The 12,051-nt window shown below is 44.5% G+C and overlaps 1 protein-coding gene across 1 annotated transcript in view; it reads left to right on the top strand.

Moving 5' to 3' along the window:
• The window catches only part of LOC137334997 (polyglutamylase complex subunit TTLL1), a 48,851-nt gene extending 37,528 nt beyond the window's left edge, over positions 1–11,323 (top strand). Inside the window, exons 9-10 of the mRNA XM_068000085.1 lie at positions 4,854–5,017; positions 10,211–11,323. Coding sequence (XP_067856186.1) covers positions 4,854–5,017; positions 10,211–10,340 — 294 coding nt within the window. The 3' untranslated portion in view covers positions 10,341–11,323. The remainder of the gene's footprint in view (positions 1–4,853; positions 5,018–10,210) is intronic.
• Positions 11,324–12,051: the final 728 nt, after the last annotated feature.

The following is a 12,051-nucleotide window of genomic DNA, read 5'->3' as shown; positions in this document are numbered from 1 at the left end:
AAAGTACACCTTGCCACACGGCTGTTGGAAAATGACCCATCCCAGAGAACCCCTGATAACAATAACTCCGTAGGGGTTGAGCGGTCAAAAGAATGATCTTCTCCAGTCCCGTGATGTGGGAGAATTTCACTGTCCCTCAATATACTGCCAGCAAATGTCTCTCGCAGGCAGCATATGTTTGCTCTACCGGTATCAGCACTCGGGAGGCATAAGCCACAGGTACTAACTTTCCATGGCGCTCTTGGAGGAGGATGGTGGACAAGGGCATGTCCAAATGATTAAGGGACAATGAAACTGCGTGTACAGTGACTGCTCTTTCCACTCAGAAAGCTATGACTCAGCAGATTGAGATGCTGGGTGCTCAAAAGGTGTCAGACCAACTTTCTAAAAAAACAGTACAGCATGTAATTAACTTCAGCAATGCAGAAGTAAGGATCAATCACTTATTGCTTGTCAAAACCTTAGGGGGTTGGGGGATGAGTCAATCACAATAGCCGGTCTCAGACTTGCAGTAACCAAATTAAGAAAACAATGCTTTGTAAACGTTCAAATTGATTTAAAACAAGACCACAAATCTTTAAAATAAACAATATAAAGCAATAGCTGTTTTTGGCTGTAATTAAATTAAAACAAAGTGCTTTATGCTTTTAACAGTGGCATAGTGTGAATTTTAGTCAGAATAAATCCACACCAGTGTCTTTAACTTAAAATGTAAAGCACAAAAGTTTTCCTCAAATCTCCCCTATTCTGAGGGCACAATCTTAAATTGAAATGAACAATCTCAACAACCATTTTTAAGAATTCATGCTCCTTAAAAATATTGATCCCTGTAATGGGTTATGAACTCAGAAAGTGCCAAATTTTATGAGATAATCCCGGGTCTCGAGCCCAAGGAATATTCACATAGTTTAAATAACTAGCTATCTGTAGTAGCCACCCACAGAAAACCAGTTTCAGAATTTGATAATTTAATCAAACACTCAACTTATTAATTACTCCAAATCACTTCAAAACCAAAAACAAGGGGACTTAATATCTCAAAAATAATATGCTTATAGAAAAGATATTGATTAAAATGCTTAAAATACTCCTATAATCAGAGACAAGACTTACAGAGGGTTAAACTGCTTTTAGCTCTGTGAAAAGAAGAGGGTGGAGCTCACACCGAAAATAAACATCACAGACACATTTTTAAGAGACTTTCAAACAAAAAAAATGCTGCAGTTTGTTAAACAATTCATAGCATTCTTAATGTTATGCCATCAGCAAACTTCCACACATTCACACACACTTTCACATAATTTCAATTATTGCTGTGAGCTTTTAACTTCTGTCCCTTTTTCCCAACCCTTTTGTTACACCTCAAGTGTCCAACCCAGGGTTTTTTATGCAACTCTTTCACTGCCTTTGTCTGCTGTGAAAGGACTGATACTAACCTCTCCTCCTCCTTCTGTGCTTTATCTTTCAGCGTCTTTTCCTCCTTAGTTAACTCCTTCATCTTATCCTCAATCTCACACAAAGTCTGACAGCTTTTAACTAAGAAAGCGCAAGTTCTCCTAGGTATATTTCTTTGTTTTATCTACCAGAGTTTTTACTGGCAGTTCTCCCATCTTTCTGCAATGATCAACCTCCTCTGTCATGGCTAAACACATTCACTATTTAAAAAAAAACTTTTGTTTTTGCAAAAACCGTGAGATCGGGTGAGATCTCTCGCCAAGTTAAACAACCCACCATCAAATTCGTGAGTGAACAACTCACCCCAGTACCACCCCTGGACTCTTACACAGGCCTCGCACGACCAAAAATAAACGCGTAATTACCCCAGATCTCTCCCAACCACAAGCGTAATTTTAACAGCTACAGTAACCCAAATACTTATACTTTGTACCAAACTACATCTCAGAACCCCATGTTGGAATGACAAATCTAAGTTTTTTTTATTCATTCACGGGACGTGGGCCTCGCTGACAAAGCCAGCATTTATTGCCCATCCCTAATTGCCCTTGAGAAGGTGGTGATGAGCTGCCTTCTTGATCCACTGCAGTCCGTGTGGTGAAGGTACTCCCACAGCGCTGTTAGGAAGGGAGTTCCAGGATTTTGACCCAGCGGCGATGAAGGGATGATGATATATTTCCAAGTCAGGATGGTGTGTGACTTGGAGGGGAATGTGCAGGTGGTGATGTTCCCATGCGCCTGCTGCCCTTGTCCTTCTAGGTGGTAGAGGTTGCGGGTTTGGGAGGTGCTGTCGAAGAAGCCTTGGTGAGTTGCTGCAGTGCATCTTGTAGATGGTACACACTGCAGCCACGGTGCACTGGTGGTGGAGGGAGTGAATGTTTAAGGTGGTGGATGGGCTGCCAATCAAGCGGGCTGCTTTGTCCTGAATGGTGTTGAGCTTCTTGAATGTTGTTGGAGCTGCACTCATCCAGGCAAGTGGAGAGTATTCCATCACACTCCTGACTTGTGCCTTGTAGATGGTGAAAAGGCTTTGGGGTGTCAGGAGGTGAGTCACTCACCGCAGAATACCCAGCCTTTGACCTGCTCTTGTAGCCACAGTATTTATGTGGCTCATCCAGTTAAGTTTCTGATCAATGTGGGCATGGACTGCTTCATTATCTGAGGGGTTGCGAATGGAACGGAGTACTGTGCAATCATCATCGAACATCCCCACTTCTGACCTTATGATGGAGTTAAAGTCTTGATGAAGCAGCTGAAGATGGTTGGGCCTAGGACACTGCCCTGAGGAACTCCTGCAGCAATGTCCTAGGGCTAAGATGATTGGCCTCCAACAACCACTACCATCTTCCTTTGTGCTAGGTATAACTCCAGCCAATAGAGAGTTTTCCCCCTAATTCCCATTGACTTCAATTTTACTAGGGCTCCTTGATGCCACACTCAGTTAAATGCTGCCTTGATGTCAAGGGCAGTCATTCTCACTTCACCTCTGGAATTCAGCTCTTTTGTCCATGTTTGGACCAAGGCTGTAATGAGGTCTGGAGCCGAGTGGTCCTGGCGGAACCCAAACTGAGCATCCGTGAGCAGGTTATTGGTAAGTAAGTGCTGCTTGATAGCACTGTCGACGACGCAGTCCATCACTTTGCTCATGATTGAGAGTAGACTGATGGGGCGGTAATTGGCCGGATTGGATTTGTCCTGCTTTTTGTGCACAGGACATACCTGGGCAATTTTCCACTTTGTGGGGTAGATGCCAGTGTTGTAGCTGTACTGGAACAATTTGGCTAGAGGCGCTGCTAGTTCTGGAGCACAAGTCTTCAGTACTACAGCCAGGATGTTGTTGGGACCCGTAGCCTTTGCTTTATCCAGTGCACTCAGCCGTTTCTTGATATCACGTGGAGTGAATCGAATTGGCTGAAGACTGGCTTCTGTGATGGTGGGGATATCGGGAGGAGGCCGAGATGGATCTCCACTCGGCACTTGTGGCTGAAGATGGTTGCAAACGCTTCAGCCTTCTTTTGCACTCACGTGCTGGGCTCTGTCATCATTGAAAATGGGGATGTTCATGGAGCCTCCTCCTCGCGTTAGTTGTTTAATTGTTCACCACCATTCACGACTGGATGTGGCAGGACTGCAGAGCTTTGATCTGATCCATTGATTGTGGGATCGCTTAGCCCCTGTCTACAGCATGCTACTTCCGCTGTTTAGCATGCATGCAGTCCTGTGTTGTAGCTTCACCAGGTTGGCAACTCATTTTTAGGTACGCCTTGTGCTGCTCCTGGCACGCTCCTTTACACTCCTCATTGAACCAGGGTTGATCCCCTGGTTTGATGGTAATGGTAGAGTGAAGGATATGCCAGACCATGAGGTTACAGATTGTGGTGGAATACAATTCTGCTGCTGCTGATGGCCCATAGCGCCTCATGGATGCCCAGTTTAGAGCTGCTAGATCTGTTCTGAATCTATCCCATTTAGCATAGTGGTAGTGCCACACAACACAATGGACGGTGTCCTCAGTGTGAAGACGGGATTTCGTCTCCACAAGGACTGTGCGGTGGTCACTCCTACCAATACTGTCATGGACAGATGCATCTGCGACAGGTAGATTGGTGAGGACCAGGTCAAGTAGGTTTTTCCCTCGTGTTGGTGCTCTAACCACCTGCCACAGGCCCAGTCTGGCAGCTATGTCCTTCAGGACTTGGCCAGCTTGGTCAGTAGTGGTGCTATTGAGCCACTTGAGTTCTGTTAAATGGTTCGGTCTTTAATCAAAAAGGCTTGGAGGTGGTTTGTTCGAAAGTATAATAGCTTTATTAAGAAGTTATACGAAGTAGTAAAGATGTTAAAATACAATATAATGTTATAGCACACTAAGTAAGACAATGCAATACAACCTGGCAATGGCTTCACACTGACAAGGTTCCCAAGGTGATCAAACTCGAATGGCCCTGCAATAATATATATCGAGCTGTCCAGTTGCTCTGAGAATATTTTAACAAATATATTTTACGCTTCTACCTATTTACCCATAATCACACAGTAAAATCTGCTGTATCCCAAACCTCCTTTGTGTTCACATGTCAGTCAATGTCTCTGTAGGCCAAACACCATCTGCTGATTCCTTACATTCCCCAACAAGGTAGTAACGCATCTCATGTCATCATGTTTATAAACATCGCTAGTACTTGGAGTCATGGCATCTCATGACGTGATCAACCAAGGACATTTTTAGTCAACAAGTTTGAGACAATCTCGACTCCATTCAAAACAAGTCCAACTGGAAAAATACTGTTACTTACAAGGGAAGGGGACGACCTGTTATCAATAATCAGTAGTTCCATGCAGATTAAGTCTGTATGTTCCAAATATTTCCATTCTTGTAAAATAATTTTCCCCCCATGTAGGTTAATGCTTCTCCATCACTGGCATCCAGCACAGCTAATGACCGAATCATGAAATACAATCTCATCAATGATACGTTGAATATTGTTGTGCCAAATGGTGACATCTCAGTTTGCAAGCTCAACAAAAATCCTTCCAAAGAGGCTCTTGGAAATTATGTGGTTCTGTAAGTTCTTTACAAATAATAATCTAAACCTTTGGGCTTCTTATATAAAAAAGTTAGTGAAATCATAATTGTCATAAAATTTTTCCAGAGAAAATACAGAATAGTCTATTTTTGTACCCCTTGAAGTATAGCATGAAAATAAATCCAAGCCAATTGCTATTTCTTCTTTATTCTGCATCCACTATGCATGATAAGAGTATTGCCTGGCTTAATCGGTTCTGAGGAAAGCATTGACATGAAAAAGCTGCCTTGATGTTGCAAATAGGTGATGCAACAATGTGATCTCCTATTCCCGAGTTATATAAAGTCCCAGGACCTGTGCCAATGCACTATTCATTTTCCCCTAGCTAAAGCTTATTTGCTCCTTTAAGCAACAAAAATTTGGGACAAGGTCTAATCATGATCCCGTGATTTGCCAAATTTGCCTTGAGTTCCATGAACAGCTGAATTATACCTCCTGTATTATTCCAAACAAGATAGGCAATGACAGTAAGACTACAAAATACATTGATATCCAGTTAGGAATTGCTCACTCACATTGGTGTCAGACAACACTGAAACGGAGCTTCCACTGACCAGTGCTGAAGATAATTTTAAATCCCCCCGTATTAGGAGTTCATTGATACCAACTGGCATTGAGTGAACATCAACATTTGTTTGGCACCGAAGGAATGTCAGCACTGACTGCACTGAGTTTAATCTAAAACCAGAAGCAGATTACATCTGATCCCTCCAAGGAGGAAACTGCCATAACTTGTATTTATATAGTGCCTTTAACATGGTAAAATATTCAAAGCACTTCACAGAGGAGAAAATGGATGCCAAGTAGAGGTGGGAGAAGAGTTAAGAAGGATGACCAGAGACATGGTCAAAGAGGTGAGTTTTGAGGAAGCCTTTGAAGGATGGGAGAGAGGTAGTGTTTAGTGAGAACATTCCAGAATGTGAGGCCAAAACAGCCAAAGGTAGAAAAGAGAGAGGGGGAATGCAAAGGAGTCCAGAATCAGAGGAGCAGAGGACATGTGCTGACATGTTGGATTATTGAAGGTTGCACAGGTGGGGAGGGGGTGAGACCATGAAGGGATTTGTAAATCAGGACAAATGTTTTGAATGCAATGAGTTTAAGAAAAGGAAGCCAATGGAACGGGGTGAAAAGGGAGCTAGTGTGAGCAGCAAAGTTTTGAATGAATTGTAGTTTATGTATGAAGAACTTGGGAGGTTGATAGGAAGAGTATTTGAGAGGTTATGTGATGAAGGCATGGCTGAAGGTTTCAGTGGCAGTAGGTGTGAGGTAAAGGTAGAGGTAGGCAATGTTATAGAGATGGAAATTGATGGTCTTGGTGTGGATAACATGTGGGATTTGAAGCTCTGTTCAGGGTCAAACAGGGCGCTGAGGTTACACACAGTTGAGCTCATCCTGAGCCAGAGAAGGAGATAGAATTTGGGGCTTGGTTGTGGAGTTTTTGGTGGGAGCCAAGCAGGATGGCTTCTGGTTGGCCAACACTAAGTTGGAGAAAGTCCTTGCTCATCCAAGACTTGGCGTCAGACAAGCAGTCAGACAGCATGGTGGTGGGCATGGAATCAAAGGTAGTGGTGAGAGTTGGAGCTGGATGTTGTAGACATATATATGGGGCATGATTTTAGCCCCCAAGTTCAGTGGGTTGGGGCAGGGGGGGGCAATGAAAATTGCTGAAATTAGGAGCGGGAACGAATCACAGCTGCAAGCTGCCAGCTTCCGTGTTCCACCCAGGCACATCTGGGTTTGTGCGCGCTTCAGAAAGCCGAAAATCTCACCGGCAATTAAAGCCAGCGGGCCGATATTTAACCCATCAATTAGGATACTTGAACTAGTTAAAGTGTTTAATTTTTTGTGTATTGAGGCAGGGAAAAGATCTTAACTCTGCCTCAACGTGTTTCCCGTGGCCTCTGAAAGACGCCATGGAAACGGAGGCGAATTGCAGCCAGCAGCCATTTGGACCTTTAAAACAGTGATTGCTTCATGAGCACATGGGATCTCATCCACTGGTAACCCTCTCTGTTGAGCGATGTTGTGCAGGACACAACAGACGACTATTATTCTACACACACTGGCTGGTGAGTACTGAAGGCCTCCCCCAAATCAATCCAGGCACTGGAAGTGCATCTTCTGCAGTCCTATGGCATGTTTAGTGACAGACTTGATGGTGATGTGACTGTCGTTGTACCGCTGCTGTGCCTTGCTGGTGGGGTTTCGCAGAGGTGTCATGAGCCACGTCTGCAGGGGCTATCCCTTGTCTCCAAGGAGCCAGCCCTCAAGTATGTTTTGTGCGTGGAGGAGAGCCGGGATGTTGGATTCGCGCAGAATGAATCATGGCAACTGCTAGGGAATTTGGCATACACCTGCAGAAATCTCTTCCGGTGGTCACAAACCAGCTGTGCATTGATGGAGTGATATCCCTTTCGGTTGATGAACAGTCCTGGCTCATGTGGAGGTGCTCGGATCACTACGTGTGTGCAATCAATTGCGCCCTGTACCCATGGGAGGCCAGCCAGAGAGTGGAAACCCACTGCCCTCTCAGTCTGGCTGACGTCATCGGTGGGGAAGTTGAGGTAGTCAGATACCTTGCAAAACAGTCCATCCGTGACCTGTCGTAAACACTTATAGGCAGACGACTGAGAGATCCCGGCGATGTCACTGGTGGTGACCTGGAAGGATCTGGACACGAAGAAATTGAGGGCAGTGGTGACTTTAACTGCCACGGGCAATGCGTTGCACCAGGCCCAGCCAGGAGCAGCTCTGCATGAAGGAGCATGCAGATGTCGGCAACCACCTGGCAACTCACTCTGAGCCTTTGTAGGCACTGCTCCTCAGAGAGATCCAGGAAGCTCAGTCTCTGCCTGTAGACCCTCTCACGCAGGTAGTGTCTCCTGCGACATCGACCCCTCCATTGGTCCCCTCTCTGCTCTTCTGCAGGTCCTTGTGACACACCTATGTATTGTGGAGCTGCAAGTCCCAGACCTGCACGCCGTACCTGCCGCAGATGGTGTGGTGCTCACCAGGTGACAATCGAGCTAACTCTCTAGTAAGACCCACCAAGGCGTGGGTATCTGCGCTGGTGCATGGCTAAGATGTGACGCTGCACTCTCAGAGGCAGGGAGCTCCTCTGAGGAGTAGCCCTCATCCACATCGTCACTCCTTGAAGGGCCTGGAAGAGAACATACAGCGATATTAAGAATCATTGCAGAGATAATGTTGCGATGAGTGTATTGAGATGTGCAACAGATCAATCATTAATAACATCAATTCATGTTGTGTGTGATGGATGTTACAGTTCTGTCACCAGACATTTGTGGGGTACCAGTCTCGGCATCAGCAGTGGCCAAGCACTCCACCATACGACAAAGTAGCAGGGCCTCCTCCTCCGTGAGGGCCACGATTTATGGAGGCCCCCTCCAGTCCTCATCCTCTCCCTGGCATTCTGCGCTCTCTCCTACAAGGGGAGAATGTACAGACTTGTGAGTGAGGATGACGGGGTCACCCGATGGATGAATTATTTTGGATGAGGCTGACAATGAAAGAGATGCATTGGAGGGTGACTACACGACAGATTGATCACATTGCATCAGGATTGGGTTGAGTGGGAGAGCTGGGTGCACAAATAGGGAGGTGAGGAAGTGCACAGAAAGTGAAGGCAAGTTGACAATGAGCCTTAAGTGGGTGTGAAGAGTGATGTGATGGTGTAGGTTTCACAGGGCAGAGTGTGAGGTGGGGTGATGTGCAACATAAAATGCAGGTGAATCAGTAACTGTACTCATTTTTCCTGACCTAGTTAGGTCATTGAAGCACTTCCTGCTCTGCACCCAACTGTGGGAGATGTTGCCGCTGCTGTTACCTCCTCTGCCTCGAGCCAGGGCTTCTTGGTGGCAGAAGCAGGGCACTTCCTCCTGTCTGCTGGGTACAGCATCTCCCTCCTCCTCCTCACCTCGGCCAGTAGCACCTCAAGTGAGGAGTGACTGAACCTGGGTGCTGGCTTGCTCCTCTGCTGCGCCATCTCCTTCAATATCTTCTTTCTCCCACAAAAGCCATTCTTGCAATGGCCCTTTAAATACTCCAGCTGGCAGTACGTCATTCGGGTGCGCAATGCGCCCGCTGTGCAGCTTGGAGATGCCAAACATGGAAGCCACATTAACGGCCTTCAATAACGTTGCGATCACTCGAGAAAAGGTAGGAAATATTTTTCCGGGTTTCCCACGTGCCCACTGACCCCCCACCCCCACCCCACCCCCGACATCCCGCCGCCATGCTAAAGTCATGACCATGGAATCTGACTCCACACCTACAGACGATATAACTGAGGGAAAATATCTAGTCACATAAGACTCCCCTCAGAAAGGGAAACTTTTGCTCAGAGCGTTTGGCAATGATTGGAATAATACTGCCGAAGCAACCCTGGTGTCAGTTGGCACTGGGTACTGTTCAAACTATACTCCCTCATGAACAGTCAAAACAAAGTGTAAATGTTCCTCTGAGGGACATAAAGACGCCTCCCAAATCATAACCCAAGAAAGTAATTTGAAATGAACCCAGTTTTGAACTCCACGCCTTCTACTGTGGGGATGACTTACATAGGTGTGGGCACCAACTTCTCTATTTTCATGGGAGGGGTCTCCTCCTTCAGATATTCGCAGACTCCCTCTGGGGAGAAAGATTTGATGAAAGTGGTAACAGTATGTCAAGGAACCGCAAAATACTCTGCTTGACCAATTCAACCCCCTGCACAAGACCATCAAATACTTGGTGTAATTAATAAGAATCATGTTCCTGTCCATAGAGAGCAGTATAACCTCCCACAGTCACAGCATGTGCATAAGCATGTTTTAGAATGGTCCCACCTACCCAGAGGTGCCTCTCATATGTTTAGTTAAAGATTGCAGTCCTACAAATTATTCAATAACACCTGAGGGAAAGATTCATGGCCTAATGCCATTTCAAAGGTTTCCCTGATTTCATTCCTCTTTTATCTTTCATCAAATTTACCTGGTTCTGATAACACCAATAATGGAATGTATTGCTCATGGTCACATCATACCCAAAGGACATTGCACATTAGAAAAGTACAAAATCATTGATGAATCCTCGGCTGATCGAATAGCAATTTTAATCTTTAAAGACAATATTTTAAAATCAGATTCCTTGTTTTAATGCTTCTTTGATAGTTGCGATGAAGAATTAGCAGTGAATGAAGGAGCTGACCGTGACCTGAAAAATCGCCTGGGTCAGTCATTTGGTTCAAAAGGTGGAAGAGCAAAAGATTTTGGACGACCTATCGCTACGACTTGGAAATGATGTCAAAATAGAGAAGATACTCTTCGATGGCAGCTCTTAAACTAAAACAATGCTGTCCACATACTTCATGAGCACTGCTGTTCTAACTGTCCAAAATGAATGATGAAAAGTAGTTTGTTGTTTGCAATTTGCTTCTTGTTACTATTACCGTATTTTAAGCTCATCATATAACTCACTTTGCTGCTTAGCTCGGCGTTTTGGAGAAAGTAGGACAAATATTATGGGGGTGAAACTCCTCTTAGCAAACAGACCATTCAAATTATTTATAATGCACATTCCCCTGTGGAGAGCTCAGCATGAGGCCCAAGCCATTTTAATTCCCAGGCCTCATTTGAATAATCCATCACTGTCTCTCTCCCAGAACCAGCGGGAGTGACGTTAGGACCGGCAGGCAAAAGCAGAAATTGTAATGGGAGCACTTGGCCTCTTAGATGACTCCTGCCAAGGTGTAGCTGTCGGCGTTGGCCTCGTGCAGGCTTCCTGATTTCAGCAGTTAAAGTTGCGTTGCGGCGCTGCTGAATATAAAGTAGGCCATGGCCTCCCGTGCCTGTTTTGTGGTAAGTTACAATGGCGGAGGGGACGGGAACGCGTCGAGAATGCAGTGTAAACCTCCCTGCCATCTTAAACCCCCACCCGCATCATTCCCGCCAAGCAGACAGGTGGAGTGGAGTGGGGTGGGGGGGAATGGGGGACGGTTTAAAATTAATCCCTTAGTATGTTCCAAAGATATTTGATGTGAAAAGGATCAACTTCTCTGTAGCCTTTGGCATTAGCCAGATGTCAGTACCATATCGTATAACGGACAACAATTGCACAGCTGGACCTTTGTTGTAAAATACAGCCAATTACAGAAACGAAAACAAATCTGTATGGTCGGCAGTCACAAAATATGACTGATGATATTCAAAATTTCCTTAAAAATCAGAATATCAACACATGTGATTTGGGACATTATTTTCCAGAATAAATACCAATTGGTTTAATTCATACGCTTCCTAATTCATCCTTCAGATTTACACCAAGTAAAGAAGAAATAATGGATCTCCAATTAGCATAGCTGTCAACACTGGCAATATTTAAGGAGTTACATTTATGATTAGTAGGAATGACACAGATTGAAAATCCATTTAAAATTATAGAGCTGTGCTTATTTTTATGAATGACAAAATAGGCTATGTTTTTAAACCAAATGATTGCTTGACACCTCCAACAGATGACACTTGATAAACTTGATTTTGATGCATCTCATGGATTTAATTATGCCACTCTTATTGATCACAAATGTAATTCCCAGCAATTCCATAATATTAGCATTTTAACTCAAAATGAAAGTTACCTGCTTTTCCAAATCAAAAAGCATATAAAGGAGTGATAGGGCTTGGTAAAGTGGTGGAATCATGGCTTGAGTTCTGATGTTTCTAAGCTTTTGGGTGTTTTCTTTATATTAAAGAAACTTCCATTTGGTCTGCTCAAAAACCAGACTGTCTAGATCAAAGCAGAGCAGACCATCCACCTCACCCCAATTTTTAAACAATAAGCTGTATTTTTTTTATTAAAAATATACTTATCTCATTACTTAGCCTGTTAATATATTTTGTATCCAACATAATAAAGATAAGCAGAAAATGCTGTAAATATATATCACTTCAGTCCGCATCTGCAGAAAGGACAAGTTAATGTTTCAGGCAGAGCCCTTCTTTCGTTCGGAGTT

Source organism: Heptranchias perlo, chromosome 18 (assembly GCF_035084215.1).
Source record: "Heptranchias perlo isolate sHepPer1 chromosome 18, sHepPer1.hap1, whole genome shotgun sequence".
In the NCBI taxonomy this organism is placed as follows: domain Eukaryota; kingdom Metazoa; phylum Chordata; class Chondrichthyes; order Hexanchiformes; family Hexanchidae; genus Heptranchias; species Heptranchias perlo.
This window is presented reverse-complemented; position numbering and strand designations above follow the sequence as displayed.